The sequence below is a fragment of the Panthera onca genome, chromosome B2 (genome assembly GCF_046562875.1).
Source record: "Panthera onca isolate mPanOnc1 chromosome B2, mPanOnc1 haplotype 2, whole genome shotgun sequence".
NCBI lineage: Eukaryota > Metazoa > Chordata > Mammalia > Carnivora > Felidae > Panthera > Panthera onca.
In genome coordinates this window covers 86,704,977-86,725,265 of record NC_138343.1, presented here as the reverse complement: position 1 = coordinate 86,725,265, position 20,289 = coordinate 86,704,977, and the positions used below count along the sequence as shown (strand labels likewise).

Sequence of the window (20,289 nt, the reverse complement as noted above, 5' to 3'; positions counted from 1 at the left end):
AATCTCAGGGAAGTCATCCCATTTCTCCTGAGTCTGTTTCTTCCCAAGTTGTTCATTATGGAGCTAAGAGACTGGACTGCCTTAGCTAAAGAGTAGTCCTGACCAAGGTAATCAAGGTAGCAGATTTGCTCTTTTTAAAACTGTGGGATAATGGGGTACCTGGGTGGCTCAGTAGGTTAAGCGTCTGACTTTGGCTCAGGTCATGATCTCACAGTTTGTGGGTTCGAGCCCTGTGTCGGGCTCTGTGCTGACAGCTTGGAGCCAAGAGCCTGCTTTGGATTCTGTCTCCCTTGCTCTCTGCCCCTCCCCCACTGGTGTGCGCATGCTCTCTCTCTCTCTCTTTCTCTCTCTCTCTCAAAATAAATAAGCATAAAAAAAATGTTTTAACCATGGGATAAGCTGGGATGCAAAGCATAGTCCAAAACCAATCACACAAGGTGCTAAGTGTAAAAACTGGGTAATCAAAACCAGAAAGAAGACCCCAAAATAAGCCACATGTGAAATTCCACAGCAGAACAGTTAATTTTAGCAGCTTTTTTTTAAACTATGCAGGAAAAACAGGAGTGCTTTTCTCTATGCAGTGTCTCTGATTACTGCCCTTGACTCCATGTGGTTCTGGTAGGGATGCCTAATACTTCATCCCAACCAAAAAATGGGTACATTACTCACATCAGGTCAGTTAGTGTCCTTCTTGCTAGGAATTTAAATCTGGGGCAGAAAAAATTCCAGCAGCAGAAGGCAGATGAACTTGAGTCACCAAATGGTGACAGCTCACCTCTCCTGTTGTGAGAACCTCTGGAGATGCCCTTGTTAAGCATTTCCTTTATAAGGTCTCAGTACCTTCAAATAAACCTTTTCTTTCTTTCTTTCTTTCCTTCTTTCTTTTTTTTTTTTTTTTTTTTTTTTTTTGCTAAAGTAGACATTCAGTTTCTCTTGTTTCCAACAAATGAACAAAGAACTAGTTCTTTGTATTCCCGAAGAACTAAAATTCAGATAGACACAAGTACAAAACTTCGGTCTTCATGGACAGCCAAACTCATCTAGAGAGAGCTGGCTAGGAGCAGGTGGGACACATGTTGGAGCCAGCAGCAGGAAGTGGTGAGTGGGAGGGGGCAGGAGTGGGTGGACAGTGGACTGTTTCTTACTGAGAAATGAGCTGATTATGCCAGATTATTTCTAAGCTCCAACATCCTATGATTCAAAGTGATGAATTCCATGGCCCAAATGATTAGTGCTATGTTTAAGTGGGATGGAGAGAGAAAAGGCTTTGTCTTTTTCTCTTTTAGTCTTTCTATTTTTGGTAAGGGCTTAGTGGACGGAAGCATTCAAAAGTGTAAGGTGACGCATGAATCCAAGCATGCACTGTAATTCACCACTGTAAATGCAGAGAGGCGTGCTGGTGACAGAACCCTGGTAATAACACTCGTGTGACATTTTTTACATATCTCACAAATTAATCCTGCCAAATCATTGTGGGAAACCAGTGTTATCACTAAATGTATACATTTGTCCTTGAACACTTCTGTGTGTGTGGCAAAGTTTTGGTGTTTTCCTTTTCCAGGAATATTTCTTGATGTTAACATCAGCTTGTACTTCTGTACCTTGGGCTACCTTGATGTAGGAAGTCATCCGTTCATCTTGAAATTTCCTCCAATTTTTCTTGTACACTACCAAGGAGTGTATTTGCTTGGCATCAGAGACACAGCTACATGATTGGTAGCTTTGCTGGTCTGTGGTCTGTTTTGCGGTTTTATGGCTTAGCTAGTTATAGAAGGGGCAACGCCAGTGCACATGAGTACCATGTTAGGCATGCTTCTGTCTCAGAGTCTTTTCACTTTCTGTTCTGCTGGCCTGGAACACTGTTGGAGGTTATCAAGGTGACATGACTCCCAGTTGACCTGTGAGCTGGACCTGGGCAATCGGAGGCTCCCCACTCTCTCTCCCTGTCCTTGTTGCAACCAAGGCTTAGAGCTGCCTAATAAATATTAGAATAGTGGGGTGGCTATCTTTTTTTTTTTGTTAAAATGGGAGTCAAAACTCATGGGGTCTAGTGCAGATCTCCCTCAAGTTGGCCATGTTATCTCAGGACAGTGAAGATTTAGTTTCCTGTGGCTGCTGTACCAAATTATAACAAATTTGATGACCTTAAAACCATGTACATCTCTTCTCTTACAGTTTCAGAGATCAGAAGTCTGAAATCAGTTTAACTGGCCCAAAGCAAGATGTCTTCAGGACCCTGTTGTCACTGGAGTCTCTAGGAATCTGTGTCCCTGACTTCTCCAGCATTCCTAGACTCATGGCCTCTTCCTCCACCTTCAAGCAGGCAAGGCAGCAGCTTGCTTCATTCTATATCAGATCTTCCTCTGACTCCTTCTTATAAGGAAACTTGTGACTGCATTTAGGGCCCACCGAGATAATCTCCTCATAGCAAGAGCTTTAAATTGATTACATGTGTAAAGTTTCTTACATTTAAGATACTTTCTCAGGTTCCAAAAATTAGAATCTTGATGTCTTTGTGGCCATTATTTAGCTTACCACACCCCTAGATCTTAGTTGTCCTATGCATTAAGTTTAGGAATTTTGCTGCATGATCTACTATTCATGAGTATTATATGAGCCTCCTGTCTGCTCTACTGGGTTCTAAGTTGGAAGATGCAAAATTAATCACTCACATGCAAAGTAGCACTATTAGTTGTACATCTTGCGCACTAACCAGAACCCTAATTTGGGGGGTGGAGGTGGGGGGCTGGCAAGGGAGCAGGGATGGGACATTGTTATTCACATGAATCATATTTCACTTGTCATCTGGCTCAACCAACCAGTTAAAAACAAAAATGGCCTTGTAGCAGGAATTGATACAGAAATGAGCTGGGTGAGTTGAGTTTCGGCATCTTGAGATTACAGAGTCACTCTTCTGATGAACAGCAAATGCTCCAGCCTTTTAGAGGGAGGAAAGCCAGTGAGAGGGAAGCCTGTAGGCAGTGAAGTGTGCAGAGAGGGCGAGACACAATTTCAAGAGCTTTTTGAGCATGAAGTGTTTAACAGCCATATTATGGCTTTATTGCTCAAGTTCACTGAAAACAAACAGTAACAAATTTACCAAATGTAAACCCATCCAAAAGTCTGTACTTTTTTGTCCTTGAAAGCTCTTTAAAAAATACAAGTATTATTTTATACTTATGTCTTAAAAGAGCAGTCCTTGGTTTTGGTAAGATGCTCTTCGAATGACAATAGGATTTGCTTCAGCAAAACTGGGGGAGGTGGGAAAATGGAAAGGAACATAGAAGAAACTAGATTGGCAAAGAACTGAAAAATACTGGTACTGGGTGATGGGTACATGGTCATTCAGTATACTAAACTCAGCATATTTAAATAATGTTTGAAATTTTCATCATCAAGTTATTTTTAAAGTGGTTACCACTAGTTTTTAACAGAGTGATGCTGCTAGATAAATAACGATATCCTCTCGTTTGCAATTTCTTACAGAAAACATTCAAACTCTGTATCAAAATGTAGCTAGCTAGGTACATGAATTACTTTTTCAGTGAAAGCAAAAACCTCACATATTAGTTTACTAGACACACTGCTGAGATCTACAGACAGAACTGGTATTTTTAGCTGTCTCTGGAAGTAGAAGTGCTACTGTTCCTGTGGCCATGGGTTGGGGACCTGTAAGTCGACATGATCACATGAGTACATTCTGAGCTTCTATTTAATCAAAAGCTCTGAAAAAGATTACCTACTCCAAGAGTGGCATGAAAGTATTAAAACAGAGAACTAAATTTCATGCTCCAGCCTCTCAATCACAAATCCTGCTGTCTAAGCTGCTGTCTTATTCATCCAGCTTAAGTGGAAGGTATATCTAACAGTGTTCCTCCTAAGATCTCTTATTAAACAGTATCTCTAAGAAAAAATGGACAAAACAACCTCACCTTCTACATGGTCAATTATAGCAGCATCTTACCTGGTCTCTCTCTTCCAAACCACCCTTTATGTAGACGTTAATCATTTTTCTACAACAGGCTAGGACTCTTACTTCCGTCAAGAGACCTTCACACACAGGAAAAATAAAGACCAATTTTAAATTCCATCACTTAGAGACTTCTAACTAGCTGGCCTGTGATGACTTCAACAACAGCTTCTCTCTATTCTCCCTACCTCTTTCTTCCTAACCACCCTCTCCTTTTGTGTGTATTTTGTTTTGTTTCATAAATCCCTGATGGCATATGTTTTGATTCTTTGAACTGGTTATGAATCTTGCCAGTTCCCTCATTTATGAGTTGAACAAAATCATTGACATGTGTTTTTATACTTACAGGAGTTGTGATTTTCTCCTTTTACTGGCAAAATCTTTGTGTAACTGCACATATGTTTACCCCTATCCTCTTGTGTTTTTATTCCTAGTACATTGCTTCTGTTAATTGTCCCATGTGATGATAACAATATATTACAGAACTGTCACTCCTGGTCACAAGGATTTGGCTTTGACTTTATCCTTAATGGTCCATACAGTGCTTTGGCATATAGTCCTGCACTTGCTATATTGAGTGAGATGCGAGGGGAGGATGCAATCTCTGAAGTCTCCTGGGTGTGTAGGTTCAAGGGTAGATCCACGACCACCCACTTTACCTGCAACCCTACTCTCAGACTACCTGCTGTGTTTTATTCATTTTCTATGAAAACGAATAACTGCATAGGTAGTCACCACAAACTTAGAGGCTTAAGACCATATCTATTTATTATCTCATAGTTCTGCAGATCAGAAGACCAGGCAGGCTTGTCTGGGTTCTATGGTTGGGATCATACCATGGAATTCTGGTGTCATGGAATTCTGCCTAACATACCAGCCTCCCTGCTTTGGCTAACAGTGGCACATCCAACAGAAATGAGACTCAACAAAGGGTTGCATGCACTCAAGTTTAGGCGGAAGTATGCAATTCCTAGAAACAGAAGGAGAAGCTAGCCAAAAAAGAGACTATCAGGATAAAGAGGGCACAAACTGACAATAAGAAAGTGCTCCCAAAAGTTTATGAGCAAGGGTACTTCATATACCTCCTAGGGTATCCACCATTTTATAAGCAACAGGCAGCTAAATGCCCCTTTGAAATACCTCTAATGTGGATAAAATACTACAGAGTACTGCACTAATGGATTAATGAAATAAAGTATCTAAAAATATGAATTACTGTAAAGTCCTAGCCAAACTTAAAATTATTACTATTAAAATGTTTTCTATTACATTAATATTTTCAATATATAAAAGAATAGCTAACAGTTCTTGTATGTTTATTCCATGTCAAGTCCTATGCCTTCACATCAATTATGTCTCTCAGCAATCCTATCAGGTGAGTAGTATTGTTATTCCCATTTTACAGAGGAAATTGATTAAAGAAAAATCAGGGACTTAGACAGAAATCATGCATTCAGGAAGATAGAACCAAGATTCAAATGTAGGTCTGTCTACTGCCAATCATTCATACTCATCATGTTAATATATGGATGTTAACAAAACAGTCAGAGAGACAGTCACTATCAGAAAGAAAAGGCTAGACCTGAAGATGGACAGACAGATGGAGAGAACAAACATGGGCCCTAGCTCTGAAGTTACTGCGTTGGATTCACTAGCTAAGGTAAACTGCTCTGGCTACAGTTTGCTTTTCATAGCTTTTAAGGAGAACTTCTGGAATTCTCTGTTTCATAATCTTTGAAATGAAAATTATTTCTTGAGTATTTGCTTGTTATTTATGACACTGCACTTTTTTTTAATTCCTTGCCAAACTGTCAGGGATATCTTCTGTAGCTGGGGCCAAGCGGGAGGATTATTGTACTGATTAAATTGCTAAGGACAGAACAAAATTACCTCATTAGAATCAAACCAAAACTGGGGCGCCTGGGTGGCTCTGTCGGTTGAGCGTCTGACTTCGGCTCTGGTCATGATCTCATGGTTCATGAGTTCCAGCCCCGTGTGGGGCTCTGTGCTGACAGCTCAGAGTATAGAGCCTACTTTGGATTCTGTGTCTCCCTCTGTCTCTGCCCTTCCCCTGCTCACACTGTATCTCTCTCTCTCTCAAAACTAATAAACATTAAAACAAATTTTTTTAAAAAAATAATTAAACCAAAACCTAGCCATGATGGAACATTTCTTACTTCCATAAAAAGTAAGATCCCAGGGATGTGGAAGGGTAGATACACTATAAAAGTAATCTGGGGCGCCTGGGTTTCTCAGTCGGTTAAGCCTCCGACTTTGGCTCAGGTCAAGATCTCATGGTTAGTGGGTTTGAGCCCTGTGTTGGGCTCTGTGCTGACAGCTGAGAGCTTGGAGCCTGCTTTGGATTCTGTGTCTCCCTTTCTCTCTGCCCCTCCCCCGCTCATGCTCTGTCTCTCTGCCTCTCAAAAATGAGTAAACATTTAAAATATTTTTAAAAACAAATAAAAGCAACCTGGTGCAGGGAAAACTGGAGAGTAACAAGAAAACAGCAAGTGATGAATGGGGGTGGAGAGCAAGGGAAATGGACTGGTAAATAAATGACATTGGAAATGTGGCTGTTTGGATCATTACATCACAGGGTTATTTTATTATTATTTTTTTAAGTTTTCTTTTAAATTTACTTATTTGGGTGGGGGGAGGGACAGAGAGCAGGAGAGAGAGAGAATTCCAAATAGGCTCCGAGCTGTCAGTGCAGAGCCTGATGCAGGGCTCGATCCCAGGAACCATGAGATCATGACCCAAGTTGAAATCAAGAGTCAGATGCTCAACTGATGAAGCCACCCAGGCACCCCAATACAGGGTGATTTTAAATGTCACTCTGTACATAATTAGATCTGTCTTGTCACTATTATACTTACTGATTTATTTACCTATTTCTGTATCAGTATCACACTGTAAGGTTTTATATTGTATTTTGGTATCTTACAGGGTAAGTTCTTCCTCATTGCTGTTTTTCAAAAATTTACTGGTTCCAAAGCAATTTTGAGAACAAAGCTGCAGACATCATGCTGAGATCCTGGATCTCAAACTATATTACAAATCTGTAGTAATAAAACTGTATGGTATTGGCATAAAAACAGACATATTGATCAATGGAACAGAATGGAGAGCTCAGAAATAAACCTGTGTTAGATATAATACACACACATATATATAATATATACTTTTAAACTGTGTGAAACCCACTAATTACTATCCTCCCAAATTTAAAATAAGGAGAGTAGGTTTGACCAGAGTGAGTAAATTTCACAAGAATCCACTTCTGGCAGAGGAAACCTGTCTAGGGTCTGGACTCCAGCACAGGGGCCCTACTTGCCTTTGGGTTTATTTGATATTTATTTGACATTTGTTTAGCACCTACTATGTGCCAGGCACTGTTAAGGTGATGAATATAGCAATAAACAAAATAGACACAAATTTCTGTCCTCATAGAATTATATACTGTTGTGTTGGCAAGACCCTGGGTTTATTTCATTAGTATGTTAAGATATTTAGTAATAAATACCCATCCTAACATTCTGTTCAGAGATATGATTAATTCTGAGCAGTATCCTGGTTATCCTTTCCTTGGGGACCTGACTGCATCCCTTTACAGAAGCTGGAAGGGTTCTGAGCCCAGACTTCCTGTTACTATGCTTCTTTTGACAAGAAGAGCTAGAATTATGCATTTATGACTTAGGCTTTATTTCCATGATGATTCCCAAACGATGACAGCCAATTGTGCATTTCTGATGGGAGTACCTCTGCTCCAGTTCTGCTCCAAGGGCTCGAGCAGCACCAGACCAGGACCAGGCAAGTAGCTGGAGGTTGGAGGTTTCTGAAACACTGGATCCAAACTCTACCTACCTGTGGGAATTCAAAGAATCCTTTCATTTAGTTATCTCCACAACCCCCTACACTTCCTGTAACTTCTGTCCCACGTTACTTTTATGCTCCTAGAAGTAGATCTAATGTGCTACTAGAAGTATGGTAAAATTTCTACGAAAATGAGTTTTTTACTTTTAAAATATTTTAACAAGCAGTGAGTAGAACATGCTACCATAACTGATGAAGCTCATGGACATAATGAAGCAGATGAAAGTTTCTTGGCACACAAAGAAATATGAGTATCTAGGCTATAAAGCATGGAGTTCTAGGCATGCCCAGGTCTCAAAGATGGAAATCTTGGAGCAGACTGCCACCTGCAGGATAACTTCCCAACTAACTCTAGAAGAAAAAGCTGGCTTTGTATCAACGTCAAAGACCAATCCCAGTAAAAACAGATTTCGTGATAATCAACGGTGGAAGCTATGTTCCTTGCAGTACTTTTCTTATAATTAAGTATTAAATTTAATTTAGTACATAAACCATTAGTTTTATTTAAATAAAACTGCCCCTTTCTTTGATTCTTTTTTTTTAAAAATTACTTCGATTCAATTCTCTTTACATCAATTCTTTCCCTTGCTTTTAACTGGTCAAAAACAACCACCTTCATTTTGCTGAGAGATGAGGACACTAAAAACATTACAACCAGTCTATAAAAATATGGTAACTTTGGAAACCCTGCTACTTCCTAGTGGGTCCCTTTTATCTTTTATGGATTAATGACTATATATATGTATATATATATACATATATATGACAATATTTCTAAAGAATCTCAAGTAGAAGGAGCAACATAATAATCTGTTTACAAATGGGGAGTGGGGAGGGGGGAGGCAGGAAGAGAGAGTATGTAACAATACTGGTGTTTTTTTTCCTAACGTCTTACTGGCTATTCCTTTCACTAAGTTACAGGGAAGTTTCTCTGGCTTTAAAAGAGAAATAAGTTAGGGAATGACGTGGTGACACAGAACTTAATAGTATACATAAGGGGCGCCTGGGTGGCTTGGTCGGTTAAGCGTCTGACTTCGGCTCAGGTCATGATCTCACCGTCCGTGAGTTCGAGCCCGGCGTCGGGCTCTGTGCTGACAGCTCAGAGCCTGGAGCTGTTTCAGATTCTGTGTCTCCCTCTCTCTCTGCTCCTACCCTGTTCATGCTCTGTCTCTCTCTGTCTCAAAAATAAATAAAGGTTAAAAAAATTAAAAAAAAATGTTGATTTAAATAGTATACATAAATAACACACATTAGTATCAAAAATAAACAAAAGAGAAAGGACAGCAGGACTGAAACTGATACAAGCAAATCAAACTTTTTTTTTTTTTTTTTAAGATTTTTAAACAATGTTTTAAAGTAATCTCTACACCCCAGGTGGGCCTCGAGTTCAAGAGTTGCAGGCTTCATCTACCCAGCCAAGCCAGGTGCCCTGAAAGAATACACTTTCATTATTTTCCTCTCAGAAAACAGGAAAGGGCGATTTTAGGACCTTCCTTTATCCTGGTGCAGTCAGTTCCATTTTTACCGGCTTCCTTCAGCGGCCCTGACCTGTGAAAGGACGTCAAGATCTTCGATTTCCTTACCACTTTGATTCTCTACTCAGCCTGCAACTTTGAAGTCACGTGGAAAGCTTGAACCAACGCCGGTCATTAGAATTAAATCAGAAAGTCTGGGGGGAGGTCAGGCCTGGTACGGTTTTAAAGCTTCTCTCCCGACTTCCGAACTTGCAGGGTTGAGAACAGACGTGGGTCTCAGCTTAGGCCGGGGGCCTCGGGCCCCTCCCGAGGCCCCTCCCCCCGGAAGCAGCCAAAGGCGGTCGCAAGCCTCCCGTCCCGTAGGGAGGCGCTCGCTATGACACACTCAGGGCGGAGACGCGGCGTGCGCCCTCCCGACCGCTAGGGGGCGAACGGCGTGCTTTGGCGCCCATTTTTCGGCAATGGGCCGGATCGACCCCACGCGTGCGCATGCTCGATGCGTCCAGGAGGGCGCCGGTGCAGGTGACTTCCCACGTGTGGTGTGAACCCAGAGCGCATCATGTTGTGAGGAGATGGGGGCTGCTGTGTCTCGCGCAATCAGGAATTTCAACCTAGAGAACCGGGCGGAACGGGAAATCAGCAAAATGAAGCCCTCTCCCGCTCCCAGGCACCCCTCCACTAAGAGCCTGCTGCGAGAGCAGATGAGCCGTAAGTGGTGCAAGGGGGCGTTTGGACTCCGCGCGCGGGGTCCCGGGGCGGGCTTGGGGGTTCCACGCCCGTGGATCTTGGTCCAGTGGCGGGGGTGACCGGGATTGGCCGCAGTGACTTGTCAGCCGAGCGCGGTAAGGTGAATCCCCCAGGCCGGTGACATTGAGACTGTCCCATTGCGCCCTCGGTGGAGTGGCGGCTCCGCCCATTTCGAAGTTGCGGAGGTGGCGGCCGCTACCCCGGCAGTACTGGCCCTCGGAGGCTTTTATCTTTAATGCTTGAGGTCCGGAATCCGAGTCAGAAGTTCCTCGGAAGTGCTCTCTAGGAGTCTTCACAGAACGGTGGACGCCGGGCCTGACCTAGCATTTGGATTTACATGTACAATATTTCTTATATTGTCCGAGTGATTGTTCATTAAGCAAAAAATTAAAAGTGGCTGCCTTGTGTTAAATGCTAGGATCTTAGAGGGAATTTTCTTTGGGTTTAATATCGTGACATTCTTTTTCTTAGACCATCCAGAAATTAAGGGAGAAGTTGCTAGAAAAGATGACAAACTGCTGTCCTTCCTAAGAGATGTGTATGTTGATTCCAAAGATCCTGTGTCTTCTGTGCAGGTAATGTGTGTTTTAATTCAGCAGATAAGTAATTGAACCTTTTTGTGTTCCAGGGAAACGAACAAGAGAAGTGTGGTAGTAGTGAAAGAGAGTGAGCGCTCTGCCTGTTTAAAACTGTCAATGTAGTTGGGACCAATGTACAGGGCATTGGCAAAACTTAAGCTCAGTGGCGATATTATTGTAGGATTTTGTAAGGTACTTCCAGTGATTGTCATTTGAAGGGGAGAGCTTTAATACTATTTTCTCATCTTTAAGTGGGTTGAGTTTTGTCCCAATCTCAGGGATTCCTTTAGTGTTGTGTTGTTGGTGTTTTGTTTTTTAAAGATATATTCAGATAGGAAACGTAAAAATTGGGAGTTTATGGAATACATTGGGAATGGGAACCTATATGTAAGATCTATATATAAATACAGTGCACAAGTGCTTTGTATATATATGAACAAAACAGACTTAGTCCTTGGCCCTCAGTGCTTATAATATTGTGAGGGACACAGACATTAAACAGATGAACAACCGTGAGTACATAATTACTGATACGACTGTGACAGAGAAGTATAGGCACTGTGAGTCTACAGAGGGACCTGTTTGTGATTGGACAACCAAGGGTGGTTTCTGAGAAAGGGACATTTAAGCTCAGGCCTGAGGGATGAACCTGAGTTAACTAGATGAGTTTGTTGGGGCAGGAAGGATCTAAGTAGGGGGAAGAGTGGGATTAAAGGAGAGAAAGTGCCAATGACAACTCCCAGCTATTTTTCCATTCGAAAATTCTCTGGTCCTCTCTGTTTAGATTGGTAATACTGTTTGCACAGATACACTTATTAATGTAATTTTCATTAGATAAGCAAAATAAAACTGATGTAAAATAAGGTTTGTGAATTGTTGCATGTAATAGCAATTATAGGGCTCATTTATCACCAGATGTTCCCGTAAAAAAGATGGAAGTGTTGATGTTCATTTTTTGTGTGTTAAATACTTCCAACAATAACAGGTGTTGAATAATACTTCTGACTGCTGTTTCTCTCATGCTATACTAAATCATGCATTAAAAAACTGGCCCTTGGGGAGTGAAAAAAATTTAAGTTTTTATGAATACAGTTACATAGATACAATACACAAGGAGATATATGGTCGTATTAAAATTTGGGGGAAAAGCCTAAAAAGACTCGAATGACAATGAAAAACAGGTTGAAGTACCTATTTATGTTTTGCCCCTTTTTCTCTTTTGGGTAATTCATAGTTTTCTTAACGATTTGTGATGTTTGTAGACATTAGTGATACTGTGTATATATCAATTTTGTTTATTTAAAAAAATTTTTTTTAATGTTTATTTATTTTAAAGAAGAGAGATAGTGCAAGCAGGGAAGGGGCAGAGAGAGAGGGAGATGCAGAATCTGAAGCAGGCTCCAGGCTGTGAGCCGTCAGCACAGAGCCTGATGTGGGGCTCGAACTCAAGAACTGTGGGATCATGACCTGAGCTGAAGTCAGATGCTTAACCAACTGAGCCACCCCAGCGCCCGGTGACTTTTTTGTGTTTATTTTTGAGAGAGACAGCACATGCCAGTGCACGCACCTGCACAAGCCAGGGAGGGACAGAGAATCCAAAGCAGACTCTGTGTTGACAGCAGTTAGCATGTTGCAGGGTTTGAACTCATGAACCGTGAGACTGTGACTTGAGCTGAAGTTGGATGCTGAACCAACTGAGCCACCCAGGCGCCCCTTTTGCCTGGCTTTTTAACTTAATATTGCTATTCAAAATTCTGTCAAATATGTTAGTCTTTTTGTTTTTCGTGGTATTGGAAGTCTGGATTCACTCCAACATAAAAGCAGTTTATCCTGCTGTTATGACTGTATATTTTCTGTTAAAATCTTTATTTTACATAAAGATTACAGTGGTGTGTGAAGATCTTTTCAACTGGATGGCCAGTTGTCTAAATATAATTTATTGAATAACCAGGTCTTTTCTCCACTCACTTAAAATACTAATATATGCAAGTCTGTTTATGGATTCATCAGTTCTACCTGCTTTTCTATTTCGATACTAGGATCATACTATATTAATTAATGGAAGTTTGTAATGTGTCTTGATATCTGTTAGAACCTTCTATCCCACACTACTCCCCAAAAGTTTCATGACTCTTGTCACAGTTTTTTCCAGATGAACTTGAGAATCAAATGGTCAGGTTCTTTAGTAAGTCTGATTTGGATTTTTAGTGTAATTGAATTGGAATGTACAGGTTAATTTGAGAATTAACATCTTTGTATTACTCAGCTTTGGGGGGATAGAGGGAAGGTTGCTACCATAGGATCTTTTTTCACCCTAAGGTTTTTAACTATTGCCAATTTGCAGAAAGTGAGTGATTTTTGTATTACAGCTACCCACATTGCAAGGTTATTTCTATTAGTTTTTCGGTTTGTTGTATTTCTGAAGATTCTCTCATATCAGCATAGAATTAGTTTTCTCATAACGTGTACTACTACGTTTATTGTGTTTGTAGCATTAACATAGCAGTGAAAATTGGTATTCTATCCTGCTGTTTCCTTAAATAGGGTGTCTTTAATGTTTCAGCCTTAATTATAATAAAGTGATATGGTTTCTGATTAAAAATACTTTTTTCACATTTGGGACTTTTTTATTGTTAATTTGCTCAGAGTTTTTTGTTTGCTTTGTTTTTTCTTTTAATCAAGAGAGGATGTTGAATTTTCAGATACTGTTTCAGTGTCATAATGTTTTAGTATTTAATATTAAACAGAAGGGAAATTGAATAAAAATGTATATCGAGTGGAAGAAGGATTACCTGGGAAAGTTAAGAGAAAGTTAAGAAAGATAAGAGAAGCTTTGAATTTTGGAAAGTGAAGAAGTTTGAGTGAATATATCAGTCCAGAGTTACAATATAGAGGTAGAAGAGTATTATGCCTTCTGGAACCAGTTAGACTTCATTACAGTCAGGGGAAAGTGTGAGCAATAAATTTGGGAGAATTGAGATAGGATGGAGGTAATAGAGACCCAATCATGAAGATCCTTATTTGTCTTGCTAAGAAATTTGGGTTTTATCTTGAGGACAGTGGAATGTCATTGAAGAGTTTCTTATCTGATTGGCTTCATAATGGGCTGGAAGGGAATAAAATGCATTTTATCTAATCAAAGGAGACCAGTCCGGAGGCTTTCGTAGTAGTGCCCACAGGAGACTTTGGCTTGAACTAGGGTGATGTAGTGACCAGGAGAGAAGTGAATGTGTTCAAGAGGGACTTAGATGTCATTATCAATAGGATTTGGTCATTGATTGGATGTAATGCATGAGGGAGAGGGAGATGTCAGGTATAATATGACATAACAAAAGCTTTAAGTTTTGGAATGAGATACAGAGGGAAGTGATATTGGTCACCGAGATAGGAAATATGAGATAGAATTGGATTTTCAGAGGAAAGGGGTAATTTCAGTATTAGATATGTTGATTTTGAGGTGCTTGTAGATAATCCAAGTAAAAATGCCTTTACACATTTGCAAATTTGGATCTGTAAGTAAGGAGAAAGGTCTAGGTTTGAGATCAGCTTGGAAAGTTATTAACACATAAGTAATAATGGAAGTGTAGGGTGTGTGGGGGATTACTGTAGTAGAATGTGAAGACTGAAAAGAAGGCTTGGGCCAGAACTGGGAGCACACTAACCTTCAGGGGGCAGCTGAAGAGAAAAAGTCCACAAGAACAAAGGACCCGCTAGAGAGACAGATGGAAAACTAGGAAAAGGAGTGGCATGGAAACCAAGGGGAAGGTTATTATGGTCAATGGCATCAGATCTATAGTGAGTATACTTGAAGCCTGAAAAGTGTCTTCTGCATTAAGATCTAATCTAATCCTGGATCAGAGATCACGAATACCATCTTTAAAGCTTAACTAGAGAAAAGGAAACTGGCCATAAACAAAGTGTTGTTCTGGGTTTGGTGAGCATTTTTAAAAGATAGTGACTATGGCATTTTTATATTTTGGCCAAACAGCAGCAGTAGGCAGGATACAATTGAAAGAAAAAGGAAAAGGGAATGATTGGCAAGGCCAAGTAATGAATGAAATACAGGGCACAGCACAAGGATTATTACTTGGATGGGACAGACAGATGGAAAGATGGGTGTACATAGGTTGGGTTTTTTTATTATGTTTGTGTATTAGTTTATTTTCTCTCAAGAGGCAAAATCCCTAGCATATTTGAATTCATTTAAGGTGTTTGGAGGTATTGAATATGAAATAAAAAACTAGGAAACAGAATGGAGATTATCAAGTAAGTTATTAGGGCAGCATCAGAATTCTGCCCTCCTAAAACAGGTTTAAGCTAATCAATTCATTTTTGTTATTTTAATATGCATGAAATAATGTGATGAGTGGATGGTAGGCAATTGATTGTTATTTGGTAGAACTACCTAGATTTCTTAATGATGATTGAGCTGTAGTTATAAAATAGTGATTTGCAAAAGTGCCGTTGAATGTGTGGGTCATTGTAATGAGAAAGCGTAGTTTGGAGAAGCATATGTAGCATTTATTTGAAGAATAGTGGAGATTTGAGAAGCATGAAAGTAGATGTCACATCTTTTCTCTCATCTTGAAAGCCCTTTGTTTTTGTTTTTTGATACTAGGTAACAGATGCTGGAAAACGTCAAGAGCCAAAGGAGTTCAGATTGGTAAAAGGCCAAGACTTTAACATGATGAGTATTAAGAACATTCCCAAAGGCAAAATTTCCATTGTAGAGGCATTGACACTTCTCAATAATCATAAACTTTATCCAGAAACGTGGACTGCTGAGAAAATAGCAGAAGAATACTGTCTAGAACAGAAAGATGTAAAATCCCTTCTCAAATATTTTGTTACTTTTGAAGTCAAAATCATCCCTCCTGAAGACAAGAAAGCAATACCATCAAAATGAAGAAAATGTTGAAATTACTTTTCCTATATGTATTCCCCAAACCCATGCCCTGTTTAGTTTCTCACTTAGTTTCAAATTGCTGAGTGTTTAAAGCTCCCTCCTTGGGAGAGCATACTATTTATTGAGCTCTGCTGAATTTTCAGGATTGCTGGTAGAATGAATTTTGTTTTCTTGTAAAGTTTAATCCGGTTTAGGCATATGTTCGTGTGTAATATCAGCAGGACTAATCACATGTATACATTTATTATAAATAAAAAAGTTAATGTGTAATTTAAGCACATCATATCATCAGCTTTTAAATTGATCATATGATCTCTTGGGAAATGTCCTGTATCTCCCTCATTTAACATTCAGGGTTTTGCCATCCAATTTAGGTGATTAATTTATTCTTCCTATGGAATTGTGAAAGTAAGAGTTTTCCTACCTTTTGTGACTATATTGTTAGGGTAAGGGAGACTTGACAGTGAGGTAGGGTAACAGTATTTCCCAAATGAAAGCAGACAGGAAAGTGGACACAAAATCAATAGAAAGTACATTTTTATTATTATAGGGAATAACAGTTAGTGAGGACTTCTCTTGTTTTGAACTGGTTTTATGTATGGAATAACTTCTTAAAATTATAAAAAGGAATTGATATTTATGAAATTTTAGCAGTCTCTGTTTTGACAAACGGGTAATCCAGAAGCTTTCAGAGAAGCAGGCAGTCGTGAGAGCTGTCTGGAAAAGTAACTTCTCTGGATTTAATAGAGAAAAAACAAGAAAATTGTGAAGAATGGTTAAATCAGAGAACCATGGTAAATGAAATTTGGTGATGAATTATATGTATGTTTTCTCATTTAAATGCTGGTTGAAGGAAGAGAAAAAATTGCAAGAAGCGTGAAATGTGATTATTGGAAGGGACCTGGGAAATTGCTGCTCGTCAATTGAACTAACTTATGAGTACAGTGTGTATTGGCACTAAGGTCTTGAGTGAGGTTATGTAAGTTTAGCTCTGTCATATTACCACCCGTGGGATCTTGGGTAGATTGTGTAGCCTCTTGGAGACTGAATTTTCTCTAAAAAATGAACAAAATGCTGCCTTATTTAACTAATGATTACCGTGAACATAAATAACAATAAAGGACTGGACAAATAGGACTTGTTTTTTGCAATTAAGAACAGAGAGCTGGGGAGGTTTCATGACCTATTTAGGCTTATTCTCTAGTTTATGACCTAGCCATGTCCAAAATCTAGGTTTTCAGATTCCTAGTGTTATGTTTTTTCTGGTGGGCCAAAAAGAAGCATATTTCAAAAGAGCAGGAAGTGTAAGTTACAGGAATATTGGAAATGTGGTAAGAAAAGTTCCAGGTTATCTGTGTCCTTCTGAAGGAATACAGACATGCACTACTTCCCAGGGATTCCCTTGGGAATGGTATGGAAGATGCTAAGGAATTCAGCATGATGACGGAAGGAAGCATTTGCAATGCTGAAAAGAGAAAAATGGGCTGAGATGGGAAAGTTTAAGCTTGTTTTCAACTGCAGGTTCATTACGTGAATAAACTGTACCTTGTTTATATTTGGTTCAAAAGTGTTCTTTTAAGAAAACAACTGTATAAAATTGCATTTCAAAGTCAATCCGTCCACAAAACTGTTTTCCTTTATCAAATAAAGGTCAATACTTGAATTACAAATACTGCTATTTCTGAGCCATTTTCCCTATTCAGATCTACTACACACTGTGGTTAGACGTATGTAAATCTGGCTGTTATATGGTGTCACAAGATAAAATAAAGTACTTCCATATCTTTCATTGGCCTTGTACTGCTTTTTATTATATGTAGGAGAGCATTTGAGTAGTAGTGGTGTCACAGAAAGCATGGAGTTTAGATTTAGAAAACCTGGGTGTAGATCTCAGCATCACCACTAGCCGATAATATCTTAAAAGCAGTGACTGTGCTAGGCACTGATCTCGGTGCTTTACATTTACGAACTTGCTTGATATTTACCATAGGCAGGAAGAGAAGTACTGTTTATCATATTTTACAGAGGAAATTGAAGCACAGAGATCTAAAATAACTTTTCAAAGATGAGTAAGTGTTGGAACCTGGATATAAACCTTAGTAGTAGATTGTTTTCAAAATCTTGTGCTCCTAAATGTTTTACTGTGTTGCCTCTTTGGGATTATAAGAATTAAGTGATGGCATTCAAGGTGCAGGACTACTCCGTGCCCACCATATATGAGAAACATGTCTGGACCCTCTCTGCTATGATAGACTGGTTTAGTAAGTCTGAAAGATGCCTTTGTTGATGGCTTCTAGATCGGGGGAGGGGGGGTGTTTTAAAAAATATTTAATGACTAGTATGGCAGCATTAAAAAAATATTTAATGTCCAGTGTGTGCTGACCATCTGTGGAGATAAAATAGTTGCAGTGTCTGGGACTAAAGTTTATTGTGAAAAAAAAAATGAAGGAACAGGAGATAGAGGGTGGCTTTGAAGGAGAGAAGCTTTCCAGGTATGAAAAAGGGAGGAGGGAAAGAATTCCTGGGGATGAAAAGACTTGGGGTTAGTCAGGAGAGGAGGCTGGAAGTTTAATCATAGGGTGGGGAGGAGAACAGGTCCAGAGAGCCCATAAAACAAAAGCTGCCAAAGTAGGTACATTCGGTAAAGCTCTATGATAAACAGGGTTACCATATAATTTATTGCCCAAACTGGGACACTTGAGAGTGAAAAGGGCACCAATTACCTTAGAACAATACGGACAATAGCATAAACTAGAATATCTTAGGTAAACTAGGATGTATAGTCATCCTAACCACAAAAGGCATTAATGGAGGTCTTGAAGGCCATCTCACCAATGACCCCTATCTGTGCCAGAGGGCTCTGATTGGCCCCAACTAATGCTTGTACATGGACATTCCCTCCCTATCTACTCCAAGCCCTTAAAACACCCATAATCCCAAAAAGAGGAGGGTAGAGCCCTGGACAATTAGTGATTAGGAAGCTTCTGTACCCATAACTGGGTACCCATCACTGAACGTATAGAACTGAAGCAGTTCGAAGCACCCTGAATTGGGGCAGTGCTTTAAGACAGTTTGTCGGGTACAAGTTGAAAATATATAAGAAATGAGCACACATAAAGGGTTAAAGTAGTTTTATGCATCTTAAGTAGCCATCTTTATAATAGCTACTCTCTTACTTGTCCTGACAAAGACTGATCCATTAAATACTTAGAAGGAATATCTATCCATTTGTTTATCTGAATATTCCATATCTTCTGCTTTAGGAAGAAATAAGCCTGAATTACTCGTTAGGAGAAATGACGAAATATCAGAAGCACTTAGATCTAAATCCCTATATAAAAACCAAAGCAGAGCATTTGGGTCACTAATTCCATGGTCTTTCTTTGCCATTGTCTGTGCTCCAACAGAACTATGTCTCAGGAATACCTGTGAGGAGAATGGTAGAAGAGGAGCTCACCAGTTAAAAGAACAGTATCCTGAACAGACACGATGCTCTGTAATTTTTTAGTGTGTTGATGTGAAGTATATAGTTGGTAATACCAAAATTGCTTCCTCCTTGCTTCCTGTGGGGAAAAAAAAGCAACAGGTAGGTCATTAGAAAGATGAATAATTTTGGAACAAGAATTTAGTCAAAATGGGATAAGCCAGTACTTGGGGGTTGAGTAGGAATGCCTGAAATGAAAGGAAATAGCAGTGTACAGACTTGAGCAGGAAGATTTCTTGGTTGCATGAGAGAATATACCTTTGGAAGAGTTCATCTACTTTTGAAAGAGGAAAACCACAATGCCACCTGACTGGGGATATACTCTGAGTATGGCTCCAAAGCAAGTAAACGAATAAAAAGACCTATGTGAAGTGAAAGATTGATTACTGACAGCCACAGCTGGAAACAGAGGGGGCCACTGAGGAAACAAATAAACAATAGTTTTATTTATTTCTAAAATAAGCCTCAGGCCTTTCTCTTATTTCAGAAGGGTAAATATTGATTAAATCTAATACATGTATGTTTGGTAGTAAAAATTCCATTTAGAGCCAAATTTTTCTTTAAATGTCTTACTGCATTTTGAGGTAAGCATAATACAAATCGTCCAATAATTGAGTTATGTAATGAGGATTATTACTTTAATTTTAGAATGATCTATAACTCCCTTTCATTTTTCAGTGATGATCACTACACAACAGTATATTTTTGTATGATATTTAAATTTTATTTATTTTTATTTTTTCAATATATGACATTATAATCTCACCTGTCTTTATATGGATTGATGAGCATATAAACAGATGCTGCTTTTTAATTACCCAAATAAAAAACAATACAAATGGGCTCCTACTTATTATATAGATTATTATTGGCATAGGAAAACCCTTGCATAGAATATTCAATTCTCATTAACTCTATTCATCGTTCCTTAGGCCGTCATCCATTCATTATTCAATCATTTCTGTATGCCAGTGCTGGTCCATAACTGACTCTATTAGTTCAGATAAGAAGCTTAAAAATGGAAAAACCACTTAAAGTTTGTCTTATAGAAAGAAAGAAGTGAGAGGAAGGGAAAGAGGGAAAGTGGAGGAAGAGCAAGAGAGGCAGGGGGAGGGGGGGGATGAGAGAATAGGAAACTATTTTTTGCTTTATAAGAATCCCAGAAATACATCATCAAAGCAAAATGAGTACCTTTTTCCTCTTAGGTTATTTTTTTGTTGCATCTTTTCCCTTTATTGCTGGCCCTGGTGCTTCTG

The 20,289-nt window shown here is 39.3% G+C and overlaps 1 protein-coding gene and 2 long non-coding RNA genes across 3 annotated transcripts in view; 1 reads left to right on the top strand and 2 right to left on the bottom strand.

Moving 5' to 3' along the window:
• Positions 1-7,648: 7,648 nt before the first annotated feature.
• On the bottom strand, positions 7,649-9,693 carry LOC132667406 (uncharacterized). The gene is made up of 2 exons (XR_009605128.1): positions 9,427-9,693; positions 7,649-7,834 (listed from the first exon to the last, which is right to left on the bottom strand). It is a non-coding gene; the product is annotated as an uncharacterized LOC132667406 (long non-coding RNA).
• An 87-nt stretch (positions 9,694-9,780) lies between these two features.
• Positions 9,781-17,338, top strand: NDUFAF4 (NADH:ubiquinone oxidoreductase complex assembly factor 4). Its single transcript, XM_060616222.3, has 3 exons — positions 9,781-10,026; positions 10,537-10,640; positions 15,262-17,338. The coding sequence occupies exons 1-3, from the start codon at positions 9,891-9,893 to the stop codon at positions 15,547-15,549; spliced, it is 528 nt and encodes a 175-aa protein (XP_060472205.1). The 5' UTR covers positions 9,781-9,890; the 3' UTR covers positions 15,550-17,338.
• Positions 17,339-19,856: 2,518 nt separating this feature from the next.
• LOC132667407 (uncharacterized) overlaps positions 19,857-20,289 on the bottom strand; it is a 52,510-nt gene continuing 52,077 nt past the window's right edge. The window contains exon 3 of the long non-coding RNA XR_009605129.2: positions 19,857-20,286. This is a non-coding gene — a long non-coding RNA (uncharacterized LOC132667407). The remainder of the gene's footprint in view (positions 20,287-20,289) is intronic.

Bases quoted from the DNA above. Each gene is read 5' to 3' on its own strand.
- NDUFAF4 (XM_060616222.3), top strand. From the start codon at position 9,891: ATGGGGGCTGCTGTGTCTCGCGCAATCAGGAATTTCAACCTAGAGAAC. The intron at 10,027-10,536 runs GTAAGTGGTGCA...TCTTTTTCTTAG, and splicing joins GCTGCGAGAGCAGATGAGCC to ACCATCCAGAAATTAAGGGA. The intron at 10,641-15,261 runs GTAATGTGTGTT...TTTTGATACTAG, and splicing joins ATCCTGTGTCTTCTGTGCAG to GTAACAGATGCTGGAAAACG.